The sequence below is a fragment of the Galeopterus variegatus genome, unplaced genomic scaffold, assembly GCF_000696425.1.
Source record: "Galeopterus variegatus unplaced genomic scaffold, G_variegatus-3.0.2 Scaffold446, whole genome shotgun sequence".
Lineage (NCBI taxonomy): Eukaryota > Metazoa > Chordata > Mammalia > Dermoptera > Cynocephalidae > Galeopterus > Galeopterus variegatus.
In genome coordinates, this window is record NW_007726557.1 from 542,962 (window position 1) to 568,764 (window position 25,803).

At 61.9% G+C, this 25,803-nt stretch overlaps 1 protein-coding gene and 1 long non-coding RNA gene across 4 annotated transcripts in view; one reads left to right on the forward strand and one right to left on the reverse strand.

The window, feature by feature from the left end:
* The first annotated feature begins 84 nt into the window (after window positions 1-84).
* Window positions 85-2,358, forward strand: LOC103587390. Its single transcript, XR_550226.1, has 2 exons — window positions 85-132; window positions 1,220-2,358. It is a non-coding gene; the product is annotated as an uncharacterized LOC103587390 (long non-coding RNA).
* Window positions 2,359-3,262: 904 nt separating this feature from the next.
* Window positions 3,263-25,803, reverse strand: part of BAIAP2 (BAI1-associated protein 2) — a 55,176-nt gene continuing 32,635 nt past the window's right edge. Inside the window, exons 5-13 of one of the 3 annotated variants that reach the window (XM_008568838.1) lie at window positions 18,172-18,324; window positions 15,401-15,625; window positions 15,001-15,202; window positions 14,228-14,429; window positions 13,102-13,170; window positions 12,424-12,586; window positions 10,504-10,538; window positions 7,896-7,943; window positions 3,263-3,668 (exon numbers count right to left, since the gene is read on the reverse strand). In XM_008568838.1, coding sequence (XP_008567060.1) covers window positions 7,916-7,943; window positions 10,504-10,538; window positions 12,424-12,586; window positions 13,102-13,170; window positions 14,228-14,429; window positions 15,001-15,202; window positions 15,401-15,625; window positions 18,172-18,324 — 1,077 coding nt within the window. In that variant the 3' untranslated portion in view covers window positions 3,263-3,668; window positions 7,896-7,915. Of the gene's footprint in view, window positions 3,669-7,895; window positions 7,944-8,482; window positions 10,123-10,503; window positions 10,539-12,423; window positions 12,587-13,101; window positions 13,171-14,227; window positions 14,430-15,000; window positions 15,203-15,400; window positions 15,626-18,171; window positions 18,325-25,803 lie in introns of those variants that run through there. The other 2 variants (XM_008568836.1, XM_008568837.1) reach the window with 2 other exon arrangements.

The following is a 25,803-nucleotide window of genomic DNA, read 5'->3' on the forward strand; positions in this document are numbered from 1 at the left end:
ACGGCTTCGCGCCCGCGCCTGCCCCCACGTCCGCCCCCGCCGCAGCCTTCCCGCGCTTCACCGTGTCGCCAGCGCCCGCGAGCCGCTTCTCCATCACCCACGTGTCCGACTTGGACGCCGACTCCGTGGGAGGTGAGTCGCGGGGCGTGGGGCGGAGGGGCATCCGCGGGAGGAAACTGAGGCAGAGGTTACGGCCCTTGCCCGGGGTCAGCTGCACCCTGGGCCGGCGGCGTTGTCTCCCTGCATCTTCCGGGCACGTGCAGAGTCTCTGGCCCAGCACCGTCTGGGCTCCCAGACTGGACCCCATTGACGCCTCCCCGCCACGTAGCACCGGCTGGACACTGAGGGCCCCCTACCCACTCCCGTAGCTCGACCCTGGCTCCCCAAACCTGCTGCAGCCTCTCCCACCAGAGTCTTCCTCTTTCACAGCCGCCCCCACCCACGGGCACATCTCACACCTGGCGGTTCTCGCCCCTGCAGGTGCTCTACCCCCCGGGCATGGGTCTGGCCAGTGGCTAAGACCCTTGGCATCAGGGTGCCCTAAGCCACCCTTCCCGGTCATGCCCCACCTGGCTGTCAGCTTCAGTACCAGGCTGGGCTCATCTCTGCAGGGCCCCCTCCCGCCACACCTCCACGCACGTGCCTGACAGGTCTCTTAATGCCCTGCTAGGCTTCCCTCAAAGCCCACCTGCTGCCAGAAACCTCCATGCCATCTCACCGCCCACCCACGTAAACCCAGCCCAGTTGCCCTTGGCCTGTGGCTGCAGCCTGGGGGTGGGGAGAGGGAGCTGTCTGCCCCACCCCTGGCACAGAGTGCCCTTCAGGTGTGTCTGAACAAACAGGCAGGTCACCGGGAGCAACTGCATGACCCTGGCCAGCCTCTTCCCGTTCAGGGCTCAGTTTCCCCATCTGTAAATGAAGGACTTAGGACGGCAATTGCTGAGCATTATTGGGTCTGGGTTCGTGTGAGGTATGGGCCCACCTCCCACCTAGTCAGAGACCTGCGGCAGTGATGGCCTGTGTGTAGGCCAGGGATGGAGGCTAGGTGGGAGTCATGGGGCAGGGGACTCTGAGTGTCTCCCAACATGCTCATGTGGCACCTCCTTTTTGCTAGGCCCTGCAGCAAGTGTGGGGGGCGGGTGGAAAGAGGCTTAAGACCCAGGCAGCTCCCCTCCACCAGAGGCTGAGGTCACCGGGGCCCCTGCCCGTCCTTTTCCAGGTGACCAAGAATAAGAGAGGACTGAAGTCCTGGCAGTTGTGGGCAGCAGATTCCAGTGCTTCGGTGCCCCATGCACGTGCTGGAGAAGCAAGTGGGAGGAGAGGCTCCTCTCCGGCCCTGGACATAGATGGGCTGCGTATGCCAGTCCTGTGCTGCCCTGGGGGCAGAATGTGTCCTGGACACTTGGTTTGCTGCTAGCTCCCAGGGATGCCCGTGGGCGTCTGTACACACACATATAAACACTCAAGAGGGGCCTCACACCCCTAGGCCAGGTGGCTCCCCACCTTGCAGTTGCCCTTTCCCCTGGCTGCTGCTGTTGGGCTGCTTGACCTCTGAGGCCAGACTGCTCTTGTCCAAGGGGCCTGCATGCCCTGCCCAGCTGGCCCCTCAGTGTGCTCCCAGGACACTGGCCTCACGACAGGAGGCTCGCAAGCCCCTTCCTGCTCCCTTTGCTTTTCTTGCCTGGTTTTGGGTTTGCTCGGTGCAAGGAGAGGACTCTGGGCTCCCGTGTCCCCTGTCACCCTAATCTCAAAGTCTGTGGCTGTGTTTTTGTTCCCTGACTCACTTGCCCCATAAGGCCTCCTTCCACACAGGGTCTGGGCTGCTCCTGCCTGGGTCCCACTGCCGGAGCCCGGGCTGCGGGTGGGTGGGCCACAAAAGTGGGCAGCCAGAAAGACAGGGAGTGGGAGGCTTCTGGGCCGCACCCCTGCTGCCACGGGCCCCCTTTTAGAGGTGTCCTTGGCAGGGCAGTGCGGGCAGCTCCCCTCTGCAAGGCACTGCCAGGCCCTGAACCTAGCTGCCAGAGGAGATGGGGCTGCACCTCACCGTGAGTGTCAGGAGCTCCTGCCTGCAGGGACGGTGACCGCAGAGAAAGGGTCGAACTGGCGGTAGCACAGGGAGTATTTTTGTAATCGCCTTTGCTGGAGCGAATGGATGTGGATGATTTTAAGTTATTGTTGCCAAAGAGACGTATGTAAAGTTTATTGTTGCTTTGGGGGTGGTGAGGGCTTGTATTTGTATTTTTTGTTTCTTATTAGTTTGAGGCTCAGGATGCTGGTGCAGTGATCTTGTTCCTTTTCCATTTCTTTGTTTTTTAAGACAAATCAAGCTAAGAAAAAAAAAAAAAAAAAGCCTCTGTGCTAAGTGTGTTTTCTTCAGGGATCTGTAGCTAAAGCCCCAGGCAGGAGGAGGGATGGGCCGTGGCTAGCATGGGAACCCACTGTCCGTGGCAGGCCCTGGTGGAGGAAGATGGTAACCGGGGCCCCCACCGTGCCTGGGTGCAGGTCTGCCCATCCCTGCAGCCCTCTTTTCCTGTCCCCAAAGCTGGCCCTGCCTGGGAAGCAAGAGGAGTGTGGGCCACAGGGGCTGTGCCTGCCCCGGCCCAGGGCTGGGTGCAGTGGGCAGCAGGAGAGTTTAGGGCCCTGGGGCTCCCATGCATACCGCCCCTGGCCAGTGTCCAGCTTCCAGCCCCTCGGCTTCCTGTCCCAGTGTGTGGGCAGTTGCAGGTGGGTTGGGGGCTCCAGAACGCCTCCCTGGAGGTTCTGTGAGGAATAAGCTGTGCCTGGGACTTCTCAGATAAGGACTGTTGTCACCAACGCAGGTCACCACACTGCATTTTGTCCAAAAATGTCATATAGTTCAAATCTGATAGTAAAGTTTTAAAATCCCGTATTTCAGCAGAGGCACCCAGTCACAGCAGGAAGTGGCTGAGGCCCACCTGGGAATCCAAAGGCAGAGTGCAGAAGGGCCCGCCCACCCACAAGTGGGCACACGTCTGGGTGACCCAGGCCACAGCACCCGCCGGCCCCTGCTTCTGGCTATGGCTAGGGGAGCTGCAGGCCCCAGCAGTGCACGACTGGATGGGAGGCCCGGGAAGGGGGAGGCGGGGACCTGCCTAGAGGCAACAGGGGCTGGGGACTGGGCCCCAAGGAAAGCTCAGTGCTAAAGATAAATCAGTCTTCCGAGCAAGGGTGGCAGGCTCGCCCCACTCTGTGCTCCTGCCTCCCGCCCCCACAGGCCAACAGATCACGCCTCGAGCACAGATAGGGGCAGCCTTTTTTATTGCCAGACACGTGGGAGCTAAAAGCAGCATGGGGCCCAGTCTCCCCTTCCAGCTATGAGCTGAGGGAACTTCCTCCCCTGTACCCAGGGGTCCTTGGCCCCCATGACCAGAGGCATGTGCCTTCAGACAGGGTGGCCCCTCTGCCACACCGGCGGCCCAGCCAGCAGGTCTCAGCCTCTCAGGGGCCACCCCTCCCACCCCCCGCCCAGGTGCCACCTCCCCAAGAGTGGCCGGGATCCAGCCAGGCCAGACTGAAGTGGGGGCCAAGCCAGGCAGGTGGGGGTCGGGGAGGGCAGGCAGCGATGCAGACGTGGCTGTCAGCTGAGAAGGGGAGCAGACCTGTCGTTGGTCACTGTCGGCTTCAGCTGCACGCTGGCGAAGGGGTTCCTGTGGAATAGAGAGAAGAGCAGTTTTAGTTTGGGACAGGCACCATGGGATAGCTGTGCCGCCTGGGCTGCCCTCTGCCCAGGGACGCGCATCAGGGTCCAGTCTCAGCACAGAGCGGTAGGCAGTGGAGACAGCTGGGGGGCCAGGGCGGTTGCGGTCTACAAGGTCCGCTCCCCTCTGCTCATCCCCACCTGCCCCAGGCAAGGCAGGCCGACCCTCAGGACAGCCTGGACAGGTGGGCGTGCCCGGGAGGGGGCCGGGAGCCAGGTCCTTCTCAGGACTTGAGACAGTCCTAAATAGACAGAGTTCAGGAAGTTCCCACCAAAGCAAGACCAACGAGCACCGAGCCCCTTTTATGAGGACTGGTCTGTTGACACACAGAGACAGCCCCGCAGCCACACCAGCCCAGCCCAGGCATGCAGGGCGTCCGGCAGAGGCACACTTCAGACACGCGGAACACGGCACGAGGCGCACGCACGCTGCACCCGTAGCCCCTGCAGAGGCCTGACTGCCCCCTCGGCTGTGAAGCCCTCCCCTGTGTCCCTGGGGCCACAGCTGATGCACAGACAGGACTGGAGACAGGAAGCTGAAATGGAACAAGATGCGCACAGATGGGGGCAGTGCCTGCCTGGTCCTTGGGAAGCCTCTTCTCGGAGTCCCTGCCAGGCTCAGGAGGACCCCCACCCAGGGCGGGACAGCACAGGACGGGGTGTCAGCACAAATGGCACGTAGACACAGAGACTCGGCAGCAGCAGGACTGTGCTCCAATTGAGCGGTGCGGCTCTGGAGCCGTTACCTGGAGCAAGGTCACCTCTGGCACAGCAGGGTCCCAGGAGGGCGGGAGCTCTGTCCAGTGTGCCCAGCAGGAGGCACACGGGCGGGGAGCGCCCCTGTGTTTTTCTGAGAACTTTGCATTTTCTAAAAAACTGAAACACCTCAGACTGTGAGTGTTCGAAAGGATAAGATATGGAGAGGGTACTGATGGACCAGTGGATGGCGTTTAACTCCCAAGTGATGTCTGAGCGTCCTGCAACACGAACACCATTTGTTAGAGTGTGACGCCCTGGGATCAGAGGCCACTGTCCACTCCGCTGTGGAGCCTCAGGCTCTGCTCAGACCTGGGCTTCGGTCTGGGCAGGTGAGCTTCACCCCTCACGTGCTGGCTAGCCGGGGGCTGTCTGGGGGTCCACCAGTGAGGATTCTGCTGACTGGTGACATCTCCCTCCAGCAGGCCCAGGGCGGCCCGGGCCCTGCCAGCTCACTCTGCCTAGAGTCCAGCTCCTGGAGAGGGCTCCAGGACCCGAATCTGTCCCCACACCAGGATCAGGAGATTAGAAACGGGCACATTTTTCTATTCAGAGTCTGGGACACAGCAGAGGAGAGAGAGCAGTCCTGTCCCCTGGGACTGGAAAAAGGCACAGGCCAGAGCTGAGGGCTGAACGGCCAAGTGAGTGAAGACACGTCTCACTCCCGTCCTGGCTCACACCGAGTTCTCATTAAAACCACATTGGTGGGCCGAGCCCGTGGCTCACTCGGGAGAGTGTGGCGCTGGGAGTGCAGCGGCGCTCCCGCCGTGGGTTCGGATCCTATATAGGGATGACCGGTGCGCTCACTGGCTGAGCGCGGTGCATCCATTCACAAAAAAAAAAAACAAAAAAACAAAAAACCCACATTGGCAGCCAGGACCTCAGGAACACAAAGTCCTCCCTACCTGAGAGGATCTCTGTCCTCCAACCACATTTGTCTCCTCCCCAAAACGGGACCATCTGAGGTCACGGAACTGTCTACACTGTGAGGTTCTGAGCAGTCAGGGCTAAGCCCGCACATGCTGTGCCACACCTGAGCTCGCGGGGAAGACTTGGCAGGAGGCAGGCAGGCCCCCGGGGAGACCCCACCCAAGGCTTGCTGAGAGCGCAGGCCCACACTGAGAGGGATGGCTGGGTGTCTGTACCACCTTCTGGAACAGTCTGTGAAAGAAAGTGCTCATGGGCTACCTGGGGCACCTGTGGGACCCCTGGGCGGGGGCCGGGGTCTAACACTGAGGTGACAGAACAGGGCAACTTCTGGAGCCTGAGGCCACTGCAGAGCCTCGGTCTGGGAGGGGGAGCCTGTGCCACACAGCAGATCCTCCAGCAGGGACACACTCAGGGCCCAGCTTCCTTCTCAACACACCATCAGGCAAGCAGCTGGCAGCAAACCACCAAGAAACAGACCCAGCGCAACTTATGCTGGCAAAGGAACCAGCAAGACAGTACCCAGAGCGGGAGAACCCTGGGGGCAGAGCCGGCTCTGAGCGTCACATTGCAGGAGGTCCAGTGTTCCCCAGGAGCCATCCTGTCCGAGGTCCCCGAGCACAGGTGCAGGAGTGGCCATGGCTCCCATGTGTGGGAGGCCGTGCACTCCCAGGGGGTTGGGTAGGCTGCAGGTGTGGCTGGGGCAGGCAGGAGCAGGGCGCCCCTGCCAGGGAGGGGCTGCCAGAGGAGCCTCATGTGGGCTGGGGGGCTGGTGTGCCCCCTGCCCCACAGCAGCACTTGTGAACCCTATGACCAGACACGGTGCATCACAGGGGTCCCGTCCCCACTGCTCCTGCGAACCCCACAGCCTGGAAAAGTCAACTCCCTGCAGCCGACGGCTTCCATCTCCTGCCGCATAAACTGAAGAGCACCGCAGGCTTGCGGGAATCAGCTACGATCTGAACCAACGACCTGATAAGCAGCAGCGTAGTTCTGAGAACAAACCACCTCATCACGTGCCCTACGGCGACCCCCGAGCAGAGGAGCGGGAGCCGGGAGCAGCTCCCGCTCACTTCCCTCTCCCCACGTGGGTGGTCTTCCCGGGTCTTCAGCGCCTCCGCCCTTCTGGAGTTGAGTCAGAGGGGGGCGCTCGGGCCTCTGCGGACCAGGACGGGGTGTTCGCCCCTCTATTCCCGTTCCGAGACCCCCTCCCATGGCCCAGCTCAGGGCAAAGCATGGCGGGTGGTGGAGAGAGAATCCCTCGACACCCACCCCCCCAGGTCAGGACAGGCAGACTGTGTGGCCAGGAAACTGGTCCACGGTGCTGTGATGTGGAGCCAGGGCTGCACTCCCACCCCAGCATCCCAACGCCCCACCTCACAATGCCCCGTCTCGGCCCCACACCAATGGGTGTGATCCTGGGCAGAGGCTGCACCAGCCTCCCCCAGCCTTCGGCCTTCCCGGGCCTCCCACGGGCGAGGACGGCAGGGCCCCAGTCAGCTCAGGGACCTTGGGGGCAGCAAGGTGGGGGCGTGTGGGCAGGCCTCCCCAACAGCACATCTCAGAGAAGGAAGATGGAAGCAGGAAAAAAGGTGGCGGGCCCAGGGCCCACCAGGGGCATTTCCTGTCTGTCCCCAAATTTCAGGACCATTTCTCTACAGAACTTTCCAGAATTCATGCTGCCGCTCACCAACGTCAACAACAAAAGGCACCAAGATCAGAGAGAGAGTCCAAAATCTGCCTGAGTGGTCTGGCTGCTGCAGGCTGGGACACACTGCTGTGACCACTGGGGAGGGGAGTGACCAGTGTCCTTGTGCAGGAGGAAGGTGCTGGCTTCACAAGGCAAACCGCCCAGTCCTCTAGGGGAGGAGGAAGCATCTTGGGACCACATGGGGCAGAGGAGAGGGGTCAGACTGGGCAGGGGAGCAGTGGAAGCCCCATATCCACCTGTCCCCAGCAGAGCCAATGTGCGCTCCAGCGTCTCCAGGACACTGACCCCCAGCCCCCTACTGGGCTGTAATGCTCACCAGCTCAGCAGCCAGCCAGGCCAGGGTGCGACCCCACCCCCAAAGGGTCAGTTCGAGAAGGGACACACACCCAGAGAAACCAAAGTCAGGCGCTGCATGGTCAGGTGGGAAAGGCCTGGCCTGCAGCTGCATACCAGGGCCACCCTTTGACTGTGGCCAAAGCACCAGCAAGGGCAGCAGAGAACTGGACAGAGGACCAGGGCCAGACCCACACCCAGCAGCGAGGGGAGCAGACAGAACCGAGACCTACAGCTTCCAGATGGAAGGAAGGAAACCCACGAGCCCAAAGGAGGGCCCCCTGTGGAAGCGAAGGCCCAGTGCCCAGAGCAGGGCAGGCTCAGCAGACCCCCGGGCCCTGCCAGGCAGCCGGCCCCTCCCCACCCAGGCTGCCTTGGCTGAGACCAGAGGGTCTGTCCAGAGCTGTTGGAGGTGCAGAGGGACGGCACAAGAAAACCAGGGCAACTTACTAACTCTAGCCAGGGGCAGCTCAAAATCTGGCCGCTTCCACATCGGTGCTGCAAGGAAACACAAGGCTCGGTTGGTAGATGGGCACAGGTCGGGGTGGGGTCTGAGGACTCCACGGGGACGCAGAGGCCCAACAGAAGACAGAGGTACTGGTGGATCAGTGCAGGCTGTCAGGTGGAAACCTTGAGCCCGTGAGCACATGAACCAGCTGCAGGCAGAGCTGGGGCTCCTGGCCCTGGAGGGCACCTGCAGGTCCCACCTTGCTCTGTGGGGCTGGGCGAGCCCGGAGGTGGCACTGAGGGCTTGTGCTGGTGTGGGCAGGTATCCCCGCTCTCTCTGTAGCCTGCACGGAGCCCACAAGGCCCTGCTCTGTCAGCCAGGTGGCAGGCCACCCCGGACGCCCATCAGAGTCAGCAGTGAAGGCCAGGGTGATGGCACCCGACTGGACTGGCGTGGTCTGCAAGCCTAGGCTACTCCAGCAGGTGACTCCGAGGAGCTCTGCAGGGAAGGGACCCGCAGGCGCCCACAGCCTGGCACAGCCCTTATGACCGACACATGCTGGGAACTGCAAGGAGGCTCCAGACCCAACTCGATGCAATAAATAAAACTTTTATTCAAACAACTAACTGCAGTACAGGGCACAATTCAGATTTTTTTTAAAAAAAGGAAAGGAAAAAGGAAAAAAATATTTTCAGCTCTTTACATCTTCGTACAAGTTTTGCGGTTTTGCGTCTACATTCATCCACTGAGCATGGAATCCCCTGGATTTGAGATCTTTTAGCAAAGTCGCAACACCGACACAGAAGGCTCTCTTTACATGGGTCCCGGTTCTGGCTTGTTTTCCTTAAATGGGGAACAGGGTCTGCTGTGTCTTGAGCTGCTTTTCTCTCAGAAACACCACCAGCCATGTCCCATCCCTGGGCAAGTGTGCGGGAAGGTTTTGCTAAATCACATCAGAAAAAGGAGCGTCCACAGCTTCACAGACGGGCTCCCGCTGCGGGCAGAGCTCAGCTGGGCTGTGCCCTTGACTCCACTGCCCAGAGTTCAGTGTGTGAAGAGACAATACCAGTAGCCACCGAGTCCAGTGTGTTTGTTTCTAAAGTCACCAAGACACATAAAAAGACGAGAGCGTTTAGGAAGAACGGGGCAGGGACTGCCTGCTTCCCCGGGCAGGAGCCATGGGGGGCACTGTGCCCAAAGCTGCCCTTCCTGGGGCCAGCCTCACTAGGCGGGCTGCACACACCCTGCCCCGTGCAGCCAGGTGGCCACAGGGGGCTGACTCCCTCCCTCACAAGGCTGGTTAAAGAAACGATTTCCAAAACACGTGGGGTAGGGGTGCTCTCTTGAGGTCTTTGGAATGTCCGTGTGCGGCCGGGCAGTGCCTGTGCCTGACCCCCATGCCTGCCAGCTCACTGCGGGAGGTGACAGGCCCTGCTGCTTGATGGCATGCCCTCTGGTCTGCGCACAGCTGTCCGCAGTGTCCACGGAGCAAAGCAGCCCTCAGGGGCCCGGCCTGCTGGGCCACGCTGGGCTGGGCCATGGCCTCCCTCACAGGAGCAGCCGGCTTCCTCAGGAGGCCCCCTGGCTTGGCACAGGTCCCCTTTCTTGGTGCGGTCCTTGGAAGGGGCCTGGGGCGGCGGGGGCCCCCGGGTGAGCCTCCATGGCCCCGAGCCCCGCCGTGCTAGCGGCCACCGGCGCCGGGGAGTCGATGCAAGCTAACAGTACGAACACCGGAGTCCATGCATGTGTTTTTGTTTTCCAGGAAAAAAAAAGTCCTTTTTCCTATTTTTCATCTTTTGTTTTTTGGTTTTTTTTTTTTTTAAAGATTTTTCTTTTTCTTCAAACTTTAGACCTGGCTCGTGGCGAGCCTTATAAAAGGGGAGGGTGTCGCGAACGCCGCAGTGCGGGCCGGGGCGCCGCTGCACTGCCCGGGCCGGCGGCCCCTGCCTGGCAGTCTCTGCTCGAAAGGCCGGGCGCGCGGGGGTGGGGGCGTGTAAACACGGGGAGGGGGTGGATGGAGCAGCACCATGGACCCTGGGGGATCACAGAGTCTGGGGTCACCAACCAAAAGGCGGGGGAGGCGGTGGAGCAGAACCACCCAAGAACAAACTGCCGAGCGCTGAGGAGGGAAACTGAGGGAGACACGTGGGGGAGGAGCGGAAGCTCTTCCGAGCAGCAGCTGCCTGTGGTCAGCGTCCTCACACTGTGGACACCAGCGTGCCACTGCCGCTGTGAAACAAAGCAGACAGCTGCCTGGCTGCTCCCCAGCTGCCCGGCCACAGGCCGCCCGCCGCCCAGCAGTGCTGGGTCAGCCAGCCCGCCCAGGCCCCTGGCCCTCGAGGGGGCAGATGGGGAAGCCGGGACGGGGCTGAGCCCAGATGGGGGCCAAAGAGGCAGCGGAGGTGAAGTCAGAGGCAGCAGGCCCCCTCCCCATCCCTGCCCTTGCCCACTGGTGGTGGATGGGGCAGGTCTGGGCTCCAGGAAAGAAGAGCAGGGCCAGGCTGGGCTCCCAAAGGAAGCCTTGGACGTCCCAAGAGAGGAAACCTGTCCCCAACCCAGCCTCTGGTGCACCCACCCATGGTCCCAAGGACAAGCCCAAAGCCCCCTTACCTGCTCACGGACCGCGCCCCGTAGTCATCCAGACCCTGGGGGGCAAAGGCAGAAACAGGTCAGCCTGGGGTCCTGAGCCAAGCGCCCCCGATCCCTGCCTGGCACCATCCACATGCATAAAACCTGCTCCCTGGGGGTTTCAGACCAGGCTCCCTGGGAAGGCTGCCCCTACCCCCACCTTGTGCCACCTTTTTACCCCAGAGCAGGCAGGGGCCTCTCTGGAGCCCTTGGGCCCTGTGGTGATGCGGTGACCTCCCAAATCAACTGGGACACCTGCTTGTCTGGCCAGTGTCCAACCGCGGACTGTGAGTTAACTCTTGAGCACATACAGGACTGACCACCTAATAACTGCCCCCAGTCCACCTCTCCCACGGTGAGTGGGATCCCCTGAGCACCTGCAGGTCCTGGCGCAGGAGGACGGGGGCAGGTGATGTACCTCCCGAGAGCCAGGACCTCAAACCAGGCTAGCCTGGGTGGGGGAGGGCTCAAAGGGGCCGACAGGTGTGCGGCTGGAGGGGGAGAGATATGGGGAGAGTGGCTGTGGGCCTGCCTCGCTCAAGCCTGGGCTGGCCCCTGGGCCACACGTCCCCAAGCCCCCAGACTCCAGCTGCAGCTTCCTAGAAACATGTGGCGAGCAGATCCCTGGACCTAGGAAGGCACTGCTGCCCAGGAGAGGAAGCCCTGGCACACAGCTGGGGCTGGCTGTGGATGGCTGTGTGTCCCTGCCAGCCTGACCTGGCCCTGGGGGCACCAGTGTGTGGGGACGCCCTCCTTGGCTCCGCTAGCACTAAAACCCAACCCAGAGGCATCTCCCTGGCCAAAGACTGCCACCCCACCTCCCCCTAGGCAGGATCGCCTCACCCTGCTGCCCACGTGTTGACAGCTCTGGGCACCAGCTCCAGCCTCGCCTTCTCTGGAAGTTTCTAGGCAAGGACCCCAGCCCCACCACTGCAGTCTGGCCCTTCTTGTGTTTGTGCTGCTGAAACCACAGGCTCCCCTGGAAACAGCCCCTCTGGGGCACCTCTGTGGCCAGGCAAGCCTTGTCTCGGGGGAAAGGCCATTCAGGGCGATTGCTGGACAGAACAGTGCCTGTCTATGGTGACCTCCCACAGGCCCAGCTCACACTGTCACCCAGACTTCCCAAATCTCAGAAAAAGGTGGGTGGTCTTCTCCCTCTATGTCCTGCCTGCGGCCTGCTCCTGGAGGCTGGAGGCTGGGGCAGAGCTGCTGGCCTGTTCCTGACCTTGAGGCTACAGCAGACTTGGATGTCGGCTGAGGAGCGCCAGGCTGACAAGAGACCTCCACCTCTCAGCCCCGAGCCTCCCTGGACAGAGCCAGGTGGGGCCTGACGAGCTCTGTTTCACACTCAAAGCCCAGCCTGGACACCGAGTGCCACATGCTCAGGGGCCTGCCCAGGACCCACACTAGGGCCCCAAACCTAGGCCTCGATCCTCTGCCTCTGGCCTCCCAGTACTGGCCCGACCCCCCAGGGTCACATCCCAAGACCCTGAGCAGGGTGCTCACGTCCCCACTTGGGCCTGACTGAGAGAGCCCCGCAGCTCTTGGGGAAGGGGCTCTTGGAAAGCAAGTCCTCCCTGACCCCCAGGCTCCACCCAAGGCCCAGATGCAGCACCCAGGGGAAGGGCACTGAGCAGACCATGGCCAGCAGAGGGCTGTGTGTGGCACCGGTCAGCCCACAGGCAGGAGCCTGCAGACAAAGGGAGCCTGACGGGTGGGGCAGGTGTCCAGCAGTAACCCACAATGGACACAAGTCCCTGAGCACTGAGCCCTTACCAGGCCTGTCTGACAAAGACCGACACTACCCAGTGCCAGGTGCCTGGCCCCTCCATGGAGGTCCCAACATGGGCTGCAGGCTGAGCCTGCCACCACCCGGCAGCTCCTGCCGCCCGCCCCACTCACCTGGGCGAAGGCAGGCACGGCCACGCTGTAGGGCCTCTGCTTGAAGGTGCTGGCCGCCTGGGCAGGGAAGGCCCGGGAGGACGTGGCGTAGTCAGGCGGCGGCACAGCCAGGTCCTCCTTGTCCAGTAGGTTACCGGTGCTGCTGCTCTTTCCCTGCTGCAGGCTGCAGGGATACGGCTCAGAGCGCCACCCTCGAGCCAGGCCCTCTCCACCCAGGAAGCCCCACCCAAGTGCTGAGGTTCCCTGGGGGGCCCACCTTCCGTGTCCCCACAGTGGCTCAGCCCCACAGAGGGTTTGGCAGGGAGCCACGCTGACCCACTGCCCACTCAGCCTGTCCCCCTCCCTACTTGCGGCTGGCCACCCTGAACTGTGCCTGAAGAGGCACCGGGCAGACACTGTAGAAGTGGCTGGGCTTGAGAGCCCACTGGTGGCCTGCTGGCGGCCCTCTGGGGGCTGTGAGTCCCACAGCAATCCCCAGCCCTCGCAGCAGCTACTCTCCCCACCAGGGTCAGCAGTGACTCTCCCAGGGCCAGGAGAAGCTGGAAGACCAGTGAGATGGCAGGATTGGGCAGTGGGGGTGAACCCTCCACCTAGATAGGTGGTCCCACATGGCCCCCCACCTTGCAGAGCACTCCCTGCCCACCCTACCCCATCACTGGGGGCCACTGACGCTCTCACCTCATGTGCAACCTGTCACTACCGTCGCTGTCCAGGACGCGGGTGTAGGAGAAGGGAAACCAGCCCCGCCTGCAAGGGAGGTCCAGGGGAGGCCCTGCTCAGCTTTGCGGTCCCCAGGTGGGCACTGAGCGGCACCCCCACTCCTGACAACTGCCATCCAACCCCAGCCCCACCCACTCCCCAGCCCGGCTGCACTGTCAGTGGAGGGAACACGTGCAGGTGCTCCAGGGAGACCAGGGACACCAACCCTGACCTGGGCGTGTGCTCAGCTCTAAGGACGACGTGGCTCAAGCTGCCCCTGCCCTGATGGCTTGAGCTGACCGCAAGACTGGGGGGCAGGGGCCTTGGCAGGGCTCCAGCAGAGCTGCTGCTCTTGAACAGACTGGTCCCTGCCACGCAGCCCCCAGCTGCCATGCTGAGCCACAGCACCAAAACCACTGGAAGAGAAGTGGGGGCAGGGGTTCCCGGGATGCTCCTCAGAGACCCCTACCCCTCGCCCCCTCCGCAGGGCAGCGGCTGCCTTGAAGCCAGAGCAAAGCTCAGTTCACACCATCCCGTCCTGTGAAGCGCACAGAGATGTCACGGTGACTCTGCTAAGAGGATGATGTCCCCACCTCGCCAAGACACACCCAGACAAGGACGGGGGCCTGGGGAGGGGCAGCCCTCGATCCACACAGTGCCCAGGCTGGGTGAGAGCGGGGTGTTCTGCACCAGGAATTCAATTAAGCTGCAATGATGTGGCCCACATGACTTGAGAATGTCACCCAGAACTCCAACTCAGGGACAAGCGAGAGAGCCACAGGGCGGCACAGAGGTCACAGGGTCTCAGGCTGTCCCAGCCCTGCACTGCCACCTGCTAACTGTGGGAAGCCACACGCCCCATGGCAGGGAAGTGTTGGGGGTGCCGCGGTACATATCCGTGCAGGTGTGGGCCCTGTGCCAAACTGGGGTGCACAAGACGGTGAGGCGACGGAGCTCCTGTGCTGTGGGAAGGCTTGCGTGGACCCCGCGTGTCCTCACTACCTGGCTTTTCTATGGTGAGAACCCATGACTCAGGTCACCAGTTTAGGGAAGGAACCGAGAACCACCAGCACGCCTGCGCACCACTGCCCTGAAGGGCACTCACATCTTGGTCTTCTCACTCTCGCCATAGTGCCAGCCGTCACGGGCCTCAGGCACCAGCAGGGTGATGAGGTCACCCTCCTTGAAGCTCAGCAGGGTGCTGTTGTCCCCAGCCGCGTGAGAGAAAATGGCCTTCACCCGCATACGGCCGTTGCGCTCCAGGCCGGCCGCCATGGAGCTTGAGCGGGGCAGAGTCTTGTTCTCGGCTGCCGGGAGGGACAATGGGACGGACGTGAGGGGCCCGTCCCCAGCAAATGGGGAAACAGAGCCCAGGGTGGAGGCTGGGAGCCCGGCTTCAGGTGCTGCCAATGTGCACAGATTGGCCTAGATAAGACTAGAGGAGCTGTCCCCAACTAACGGAAGGTCTCCCCAGCACTGCCTGTCCGCTCCTGATCTGGCAACGAGTGAGCCTGTGCCCTGTGGCCCGTGCATGGATGGCCCTGCTGCTTGCCACAGACATAATAGGAGAGGCAGAGCAGAGCTTGGGAGTACAGGCTGTAAGTCCCCACAGGGCTGCGCACACACTGGCACACACTGCACACATGTATGCACGTGCACATATGAAAGCACACTCACATAACACACCCACATGCATGCACATGTACATACATGCACACTGCCCTCAGGCACACGCACACATGCAAAAACGCACACACGTGCACACACACACTCCTGAGTCCCGGGGTCTCCTGGACCTCTACTTTCAGATGACATTACTGTGGGACCTGGGGAGGCATATCTGGGGACTCCAGCCCAGCACCCCGGCAGAACCCTTACTGGTGGCATAGCTGTTTTTCGGGGTCACGCTCTTGCGCACGGGGAGTGTGTTGGAATACGAGTCACTCAGCTTGCTCTGAGACTGTGGGGGAGACAGGGACTTGGGCTGGGCAGCCTTGCGGTCAGCCCAGGGGTTGTAGTCCTCGCTGTCCGGGCCTGCGACGCCGTTCATGATGGGTGTGTTCTCCTGTGCAGACATCCGCTGCAGAGGGGGAGGAGGGGGGGCAGGGTGTTGCTGGGGGCCTCCAGGCAAGGCCAGGCGAGGAGTGCACCCTTTGCCCTGCAGCAGGGACCTGGGTTAGGCACACTGGGCCTGCCCCTTGGAGAACGAGCTGCCAACCCAACCCGCTGCAAAGGGGGCATCCTCCCACATAAAGCTTTCTAGATGCCAAAGACTCACCCCCACAAATGGTGCCAGTTCAGGAGGTACCGGAAGGGGCTTGGCTCCTGGAATGGGGTCTGAGATGACCAGGTTGGACTTGGAGGCCGACAGGGCACTGGGGAGGATGGAGCCATTGCTGTTGGCCATCTGCTGCATCAGCTGGACAGCACGGTCCGGAATCTTGTTCGGGTCGGCGCAGGCTTGCTGCCACAGCGGCAGCTTCTGGGCCAGCAGCTCCTTGCCCTGAAGTGGAGGAAGCAGGACAGAGAGTCAGGGCCAGCCGTGGACTCCCACAGCTGGGCACAGCCTAAGCAATGCCCCTGTACCCCGGCTGCCTGCTTTGTAAATAAAGTTTTACTGGAACACAGCCATGTGCATTTATTCAGGGACCATCTGTGGCTGCTCTAACGCTGCAATGACAGAAACTGCCAGAGACGGAGACTGCATGGCCCACAACGCCAAACACATTTACTATCTGCTGAGCCCTGGTTTAGACAGGCGGTAGAGGAGCGAGTCTGGGCTTTGAACAAAAAAGGCAGCAGTGGTGAAGGAAGCATATCACAGGGAACAGCACCAGTGTGGTCGGCCCCAGGGTCAGCATGCAGCTCCCTACAGGGGACACATGCCCAAGGACGCTGGCCTCATGGCAGCATGGCCCCCATGCTGCGGGGGGTAGCACCGGCTGCCTTGTTGTGAGCCTGTGCGGGCAGATGCAGCCCAGACAGCCACGAGCCCATGCCACTTCCACCCTGAGATCCCTGCAGGTCACCTCAGAGTAGGTCCAGACCCAGGCCCCAGGGAGCACCCAGTTGCCCCACTGCTGAGGACAGCCCCAGGAGGGCTCTGCCCTTACGCCCTAGTCCCCAGCCAGGGGGCTTGTCCAAGTGGGCTTGTGGGCGATGTGCCTCTCCCAGACATGCCTGGGGGATATGCAGGGTGCTGGGGAGCCCGGCTGCCATCCCCTGCATGTGCACATCCCACATCCCCTCCCGGGAGATGGCAGGGCTCTCAGGAGCAGCTGGCGCTCCTGCCCTCCATCCTGTGCTTTCCCTCCCTGGCTCCGGCACAGGCCCGGCCTCCGCTAGAGGGCGCACCCGCCTGCCGCAGAGCTCAGTGCACGAGTGGGAGGCTGTGCCCGCATTCCCACTATGCTCCCCCGGCAGGACGCTGGGGCAGGGCACCTCGACACCAGCCAGACCTCCTAGCATGGTGTGCCCCCGCCACAGGGGATGCAGGTGCTAATATCCCTGCCCTCACCTTACATCTGCCCACAGCACCAGAGCAGGCCCAGGCAGGACAGACGGAGGAGCCTCTCCAGGGAGGGAGGGACACTTGCCTCCTTGGTAGCCCAGGCCGTGGAGACCAACGCTGTGGTTCCAGACCACGCGTGACAGCATGTGTGAGAGTGGAGGTGGGCCAGTGTTGATGCGTACCCGTTGGTCTGAATAACCCTTTGCTTAAAAAGGACTCAGATATTCTGGAACGTCCTGGGGGCACAATCTGATCCCCCCCAGCTCTTGCTGTGGACTATAGATAAATGAGGCCCCACTGACCTGCCTGTTCCCAGCAAAGGATTCTGTCTTCTGAGCCTCACCTGCCCCCAGGGCAGCACCTGCTCCTGACCCCACTTTTCAGAGGAGCCCGTAGCTGTCTTAGTTAAGTGAAGCAGAATCCCCTACCCCACCCCCAGGAGCTGCCAGGCTGCGGGACCAGTAGGAAACACGGGGTGCAGGATCTGTGATGGGGGCCCATGGTGGCACAGAGGCTGCGAGCCAGGAGGGGCCCTCACCAGCCTGCGGGCAGGAAGCCCTCTCAGGGCTCATGAGGGCAGCAGGATGTAGCTGAGCACCACCGAGCCCCACCTGGGAACCTCAGTGGCTCGTGGGTGCAGGGGCCAGTGGGGGTGATGAGGGCACAGAGAGCCCGGGAGACCCCAAGGAGGACCACATGGCAAGGTCTGCGTCCCAGGGAGCCATGGGGAGAGGATAACCTGAGAGCTGGGGAGCCAGCGTGCTGGGCAGGGCCCAGGGCTGCCCAGGACCCAAGGGCCCGGCTGAGGGTTGTCAGGGATGCACTCTCCCAGGGCTGGGTTTGGGGACGGGGGAGTGGTGGCGTTGTCCCAGCTCCATGGAGCTCAAGGGCAGTGTCCCGGTGCCCAGGAGAGTGACTGGCTGGGGATCGACTCATATTTCCGAGGGGTGAAGCAGGCATGGATGGGGTGGGGTGAAGCTGGGAGCCCTCAGCCCTGTGATCCAGCAGAACCATGAGCCCAGAGGCCACATCCCAGGACTCTGGTTTGAGGGGAGCCACCAGGAGGGGCAGGTGAAGGCACACAGCAAGGCTGCCTGGAAGCCAGCGGGGAGACCCCAGACCCCGAGGAGCACAAGCACCTCCACAGCCTCCCAGCAGACCAGGCCTCAGTGAGACGCAGACACTGGGGCAAAGACCCCAAAGACCCATCCTCTAGGCCCTCCCTGGGCAGGCTGTTGGTACAACTGTTATCAAAACCACACCGGGCGATTTTTTTCTTTCTCTTTTTTGGCAGCTGGCTGGTACAGGTATCAGACCCTGGAACTGGGTGTTACCAGCACCAGCTCTAACCAGCTAAGCTAACTGGCCAGGCCTTGCCCAGTAACTTCTAATGTGAGCCATCGAAATGCCCACACCTTGACCTGGTGGTCCTCTTTCTGGGACTGTATCCCCAAGAAAACCCAAAATGCATGGAGACGTTCATCTAGCACTGCTTGTTCCAGAGCTCGAGACCAGACACTGGCCTGGCCGCGCCTCACCTTGGAGTGGTAGGCGGCGGAGTTCTTGGCCACGGCGCACTGCTTCTCCACCAGGAAGCAGAACCTCCTGCGCTCCTCGGTGAGGGCGGTCTTGTAGCCGTCGGACACATAGCTCTCCAGCTCCCCTTGCTTGTTGCTGATGGCGTCGATGTACTGGGGGGGAAGGAGAGAGAGGGAGACACGCATGAGGTCCGGCTCAGGACAGCCCCATGGATTTAGTTAAACAACACATTCCTTCCTGCAGAGTGGAGACTGCAAACAGAACGGCGTTCTGGGACCACTCAGGAGAGGCCTGATGACCTCGTCCCATGTGGCTGAGGGTCCTGCCTCTAGCAGGAGGGTCCGGGCAGAGGGGTCAGGCTCACTTTTGGGAGTGCAGGCCAGCCCCTCCATATGGCCATGGCCGTGGCCCAGGTAGATGCTTCCGGAGCCACTACACCTCAGTTCGAGCACAAGACACAGGAGAGTTAGTTGGGGGCACTGGCTGAGGAGACCTGGGTGAGCCTTCTGATAGAGAGGAGACCCCGAAGCTCACCTCACTTCTGCCACCTCCTAGCTCTGGGCAAGTGGGGAGCAGGGCAGGTCCAAGACTTTGAAGACTGTTTTCTGAATGACCACAGGCCAAGGTGAGAGCCTGAGAAATAAGTTTGCAGAGCACGTGGGGAGCCTGGCAAAGAGCCAGGATGACTGCTGGTGCAGGGTCACACTGGTTGAAACAAAGTGCTTGGCTGAGGGACCCACACAGAACAAGGACTGAAAAGTGACCCAGACTGCTGACCTGCCACCTCAGAGCTCCCTGAGTGCTCAACCCCTTCCAAGAGGCGACGATGTGCCCAGGACAAACATGGCGCCTCTGGAAACCCCCTCAACTCTCACAGGTGCCCTGAGCTCAGGAAGTTCAGATGGTCGGGCCAGACTCTGGAACCCAGGAGAGGCCAGCAGGTGCCCCCCACTCCCAGATCCAGAGGTCCAGCCCCTGTGTAGCCCTCAACAGCCACAGATCTGGCTGTGATTGGTGATGGCTATCACGTCCCTGCCCCTCTGTGCTTCCTGGTGGACGCACAGCCCACCCAAGAAGAGTTCCCACACAAACAACCCCAAAATGAAATCTGAGTCTCAATCTGACCAAGCCTCCAGATCCGACTACCAACTTCAAACCTAGCAGGATGAGGAACGCGTCACAAACGGCACAGACACAGAGGAGTCTTAATCACAGAGATGGAAAGCAGGAGGGTGGGTGCCAGGGGCTGGGGAGGCGGATGAGGAGCTGGTGTTTAATGGGGACAGAGTTCCGGTCTGGGAAGACGGAAAGGTTCTGGAGATGGACGGAGGTGACGGCTGCACGACAACGTGAATGTACCTAATGCCTGTGACCTGTGCACTTAAAAACAGTTAGAACGTAGTTGTATTAGTTATGTGCATTTTACCACAATTGAAAAAGTCTCATAAAAACAGTACAAGCAAACGCAGATGGAGAAAGGCCGGGCTGAAGGAGGAAGTCTTTCAGACGCGTCACGGCATGCAGGGAACGGGAGTGGGGGGCTTGGGGGAAAGAGGACAGGAGGGAGAAGAGAGGTAACTACCGGCAGGGTGGGGACCACCACCCCTCCCTGAGGCCATAACTACTGGCCCCACCCACCGGGGGCCCATGGGTGCTGGGCTCAGCCATGTGACTCCCAGTAGCCCACGGGATGTGGGGGCAAGTGATCACGTGATCACGACAGTCCCAGACAGGGTTTTGCCCCCATCCCCCACCACCGCCCTGTCTCATGGGAGAAGTGTGTTGTCCCCCCAACCCCACTGCCCCCTCCCATGACCCTGGCTGGCAGATTATGGTGGTGGCCTGGTGTGGACCCAGCACTGCCCACAGTTCCTTGATGCTGGGGGGATGGGATCCTTCTCTGGTTTTGTAGATTGAGAACTTTCCTTCACAAAATGCCAAGGAAACTGGGTGGCCGGCGAGGGTGAGACAGGAGCACCCCAGAGGCAGACCCCCAGACCCTTCCCTGATGCATCTGCAGGGAGCCGGCTCCTCGTCCGCCAGGAAGATCTTTTAGCTCTCTTCCTGTCTCACCTCTCCTCTTGTGCCCACCCTCCTCGGGCTGGACCGCCACCCAGCCTGCAGCAGACTGTCCACACAGGGCACAGACCCCCGATCCACTAGGATCGCTGTTCAGAATGTTTGTAGAATCTGTTCTGGAGAAGGCCTGTTTACCAGCAGGGGGCAGGCCAGGCCTGTGAGGGGGCGGCCTCCCCCGCCTGACTCACCAGCCCCCCCCGCCAGGGGGGTCTGGCTCAGGGGGGGGGGGGGGGCGGAGACTGGGAGGGGGGCACAGAGCAGGCTGTTGCAGCCTCCCGGGGGGGGGGGGGCGGAGACTGGGAGGGGGGCACAGAGCAGGCTGTTGCAGCCTCCCGGGGGGGGGGGGGCGGAGACTGGGAGGGGGGCACAGAGCAGGCTGTTGCAGCCTCCCGGGGGGGGGGGGGCGGAGACTGGGAGGGGGGCACAGAGCAGGCTGTTGCAGCCTCCCGGGGGGGGGGGGGCGGAGACTGGGAGGGGGGCACAGAGCAGGCTGTTGCAGCCTCCCGGGGGGGGGGGGGCGGAGACTGGGAGGGGGGCACAGAGCAGGCTGTTGCAGCCTCCCGGGGGGGGGGGGGCGGAGACTGGGAGGGGGGCACAGAGCAGGCTGTTGCAGCCTCCCCATGCAGGTCAGGGAGGGGGGGGCAGAGACGAGGACCAGCCAGAGCGAGCCACACCGTCCCCAAAGCCAGGGCCTGTCCAGCCCTGTCACCAAACATGGGACCCCACCCTCCCTCTGCTCTTGCTGACCACCCCACCTTCCCAAGCTGAACTCCAGCCCCTCCCCTCTGGGAGGGCATCTTAAATGAGCTGCAAAGTAGGCGTCTGTCTACTCCCACCCCCTTAATCAAGGCCCCAGCTTCAATGAATAGGCCTTGGCCCTCCTGAGTGGCCTCAGGGCCTGGCCACTGGCTCTGCCTGAATGGAGCGCAGGAAGGCACTTGGAGAGGGAGAAATCTGGACACAGGTGAGAGGCCCTTCAGGGCAGCTGGAGCAGTGTCTGTGGCCCCTCCCTGTCCCCACCCCTTGCAGCACAGCACTCCAGGTACTTTTCCTCTGGTTATGCAACGTGTGCCTGCCAGGGCCTCCTGCCCATGAGCCTCCTGCTCCAGGGAGTGGGGAGGGAGCCAGTCAGATTCAGGGGCACCCCTGGGGGCTGTGGAGGGCATGGCCAGGCTGTGAGTGGGGTGACTCCTCCTGCTGCATGTGGCAGCCACGGAAGAGGCGCCTGGCGCCTGGCCCAGGCGTGCTCTGGCTTTGGTGCTGGCTCCTCTCCGACCTCGAGGATAGCAGGGCATGCTCAGAGAGATAGGGGTCTGTGCTCAAAGAGGGGGCTAGAGATGAACATCCCCACGCCCCTGCGCCATTCCCAAAGCAACACCCAGTAGCAGCCTGAAGCTCCTGGGGGGCCCCACACTCCGCTCTGCCCTCTGGATGTCTTTACCCCCAACCCCCGAACTGTCGGACTTTGGCATTGTGGCCTTCAGGCTTCAGCCAGCCCGAGATGAGGGCACCTCCCTGGGTCCCTGACCTCACCTACAGGAGCTGGGCTTGGTGCAAGGTACCTGAGACAGGACTGAGAGATCCCCAATCCACCCCTGTCCTGGGGCCACTACATCCTGCCCTCCCTGGGGACTGCTCTAGTGCTGGCCAAGCCTGGGGGCATGGTGGGTGACTGGGGCCAGGACCACAGGGGGCTCAGCAGGAGATGCTTAGACAAGAGAATTCCAAGCCCTGAGAAAAGGAAGGTGGTGGGGGCTGCCCAGAGCACTGGCCTCCTGCAGGCTGTCCACTGCATGGCCTCTGGAGGAGAAAGCACCGCGTGGAACAGTTACCCCGGGACAGCGACTTAAACCAGGACGTGAGGCCCCCTGGGTGTCCTCACCCTCAGAACAGCACCTTCCAAACAGGCCCCAGGAGCTGGCCGGCTACCCACCCTACAGACGGTTTCTGGGTTTTTAGGCTGCAAGGCCTCCTTCACGTCGACGCCCCTGCTCCCTGGAGTGGAGTGTCTGCGAGGGGCCCTGGCCTCGTTAGCAGAGCCTGGCAGCCTCTGTGCTGGGGGAGGAAGTGGTGTTTTATTTTTAAGATTTCCACTCACTCAAATAAGCTGGGAACAGCTGAGAGTAGCACAGATCACACCCAGGAACCACGGGAGGTGGGGGAGCACAACTGCAGGGGCTGCAGGAGCCCCCAGTGTCTCCCCACGGATCCCAATTCTGGGGGGCCGGCAGGAGAGATACTCCCTGAGCACACGGCCTGGATGGCCAGCCCAGGCAGGGACTGCCAGGCCCCGGGGAGGAGCCCACATCTCTGCAGTGTGTCCTGAGCGGGTCAGCTGCTCTGAGCCCCTGGCACAAGCACAGGGCTGCAGCAGAGCCCTAGTCGGCGAGTGACACGTGGCTGCCCCTTCTGTCTAGGAACCACAGCTGACTTTCCTGACCTCCTTTTCCAGGACACTAACTCCTTATGGAGACAGGCCACAACTTCACTAGGCAGACCCTGGAAATCTAGGCCAAGTGAGGATCTTCACCCCACAAGGGGAACGTCGGGGGCGGGGGGAGGAGAGGAGATTTGAGCCTTCTGCAAAGTATAGAGGCCAGAACGCAGCCGTGGCCCATGCCATGCCAGCGTGGCAGCAGGCCATTTCACACAGCACCCAGCCCGTCCCCGCCCACCTCTGCCTGTGCGTGCTCCTTGCTTTCCTGGGTGCCATGGCGACGTGCTATGGAAACGCCCAGCTGAGAGCATTTAAGACCCACAAAACGCTCCCACTTGGTCACCCTGGGCGGCACAGAAGACAAAAGTGATCCCAACATATCTCCTCCCTCTCCAGAGCAAGCAGTGACTCAGAGTGGGGGAGGGGCATTCTAGAATCATCCAAAGCTGCTTTGGTTTCCCTCAACCCAGATGGCTGTGGTGGCTTTCTCATGAACCTTGAACCTTGCGCTGCCCCGTAGGTCCCCTGCAGCTCATGAATAAGAACCTAATTCCCGGCCTTCAGCTCTCACCTCTAGAAGCAGTTACTCCAAGCAGCCAGCCAGGAACCCTATCAGCTGTGACGTGCAGGAGGCAGCAAGGCTCGGACACCCAGATTGCATGTAACCACGGGCACCTGCCGACCAGGCCTTCCAGTCTGCAGGACCCAACACACAGAGCGGCTGGATTACAGGCATGATGGGGCCATGGCAGGTGGTTCAAAGAAATGGAGGACCCTTAAATTTCATCCTAAACACGAGAGTGCAGAGCCAGTCTCAGGCCATGCCCTCTGCGCCCAGGGCCTGAGGAGGCACACCTGGCCTTTCTTTAAAAGAATGTCCACATGAGGACAGCAGGCAGTGTCGCACCTCTGTGGCAGGCTTTCCAGGATTAACAAGCCCCAGGGGACCCCGTTTTCCTGGAAAAGGAGCCCAGGCTTCCACCAGATGGACAAGGGGTGGGGTCCATAAGCCACAGGCACCCACTGCCCCATGCCCCACCCATGCCAGCAGTCTGCACGCTGAGATGTAGGATAGCGTGTGGCCATGTCACCCGACATAGCGGCTGACCATGCTGAGAAGCTGGAGGCCCACCGACCAAACTGTCCCCAAGGGTGTGGGGGCAGGCAAGGTGGGAGGCTCAGCAGGGCACAGTCCCCGCCCCCAGCTGTCCTGTCCCCAGGCTGCCTCTGGCCACAGAGGCCCTAGGAGGGCTTTGACTGACTTTACTCCAGGGAGAGACACTGGCAAAGTGGGTTTGTCACAGGCTGCCTTCAGCTCTTAAGAGCTCTGCTAAGACAAGAACAGGCTCCACCGCCCTGCCGCCATCAAACTCCAGGCCTCTGCTGCAACCAGGACCAGCCTCTGCTATTATCTCTTTTGAAGATCTAAACTATAGTTACTTTGTCTCTGCTTTGTTAATTACACCCCTTTAAATAGAGTCTCTCCCCTTTCTCAGACCGCAATCTGGTGTTCAGGCCTTCTGGGACAGGCAGACCCAGCCAGGGAGAGGCACCTGACCTGTGTTCCTGTGTTACAGAAACAGCAACAGGGCTGCTTCCCCCAGGGCTGAAGGGCGGCCGGCGCGCCTGTGCCCCACGCGCCTGCGCCCCACGGCCTTCTGGAACAGCACCCCTGCCTGGGTTGTGGGATAGCCCTTCCTTCCCCCAGGCCAGCCCGTGTCGCCCACGTTGCCTCAGAACGGTGACAGCTGAGGGCTGGCCTGGGCAGGACACCTGGCTCTCCACGCAGCACCCCAGCCCAGGATAGCCCCAGGTGCGGTGGGTGGAGGGCAGGGCTGCCCAAGAACACCCCTGCGGGCCAAGCAGGGACATTCTGGGGCTTTCACGCCCTGGGCTTGGGGCCATCAGGTCCTGCCCCTCCCGAGGTGATTCTGAGCAGGGGCCGGGTGCCCCACGCCGGCTCCCAGCCCGCCCACCCACCTGCCTCCAGCGGCTTCTTTCTGGGCTGTCACGTGGGCCCTTCGCCCCTCCCTCAGTACCCACGACACGCCCAGCGCACACTGTGAAGGCTGGCATGATGGATGGGTGTTCTCATGGTCACGGTGCCCCTCGGCCCCGGCACCCACGATGCTCCACTCCAGGGAGTGAGAGCCCAGAGAGGGTGTCAGTGATGTAGCCAAGTCACACAGCGAGAAAGAAAAACTGTTGCATTCGCCCTCCTACTTGTGTTCAGTCTGGTTCTAATAAGAGCTGGTCTGGGGGTGGGTCAAATGCGACAAAAATAAGAACAGGAGAAACCTGTCCCAAGCCCTGCGAGGTTTACAGGAGGGAGAGCGTGTACACACTGTGTGCCTGCGTGGGGACCACGGAGACAGTGGCCGGGCGAGGAAGGGGCCCCTGCAGAGGCATGAACGGCCACGGGCACCTAGGCAGAGGACAGGAGTGGCCGGCCCGGGGTCGGAGCCATGACTCTCGGTGGGCGACTAGGAGCAGAGCTGCCCTTGGCACAGTGGAAGGACCCCCCTCTCCGGATCCGCAGGCCCTCCTGCCTCTCAGCAGCTGGCTGCAGCTGGCTTCAGTGGGCAGAGGCTCCCCTCTGCCACACGAAGCCCCTCACACCCACAAGCCAGCCCAGGGAATGGGGTGGGCCACCTGGCTCCCCAGCCCCTCCCTTCTGCCCTGGGTGCCATCTGCAGGGTAGGCCACGTGGACATGTCCCGTCCCCACACCCTGAGGTGGGCCTGGGCTGGACTCTGCTCTGAGGCCCATCGTGGCTTTCACTTCCCATGTCCCTGCGAGCCCCACTGGGACAGCTGCAGCCTCCATACTGAGGAGGAGCTGGGCGAAGCCTGTGCCTGCACGCGCCAGACACATGGCCCATCCTCCGCCCATTGGGTCCCCTGTGCCCCAGGAGAACGTCCCTCCATGCTGCACGCGGACGGGCATCTCTGTCAGTGCCTGGCCTGCGAACGCTGCAGTGACTGGACATCTGGGGAGTGAAGGGCCACGTTGGGCCATGAGGGTGCTCCTGACACGTCCCCACTCTTATATGAAAGTCCCCGTCCTAGTTAACGCCCCAAATGTTTCTCTGCTCCTATTCCTTGACCTATAACTA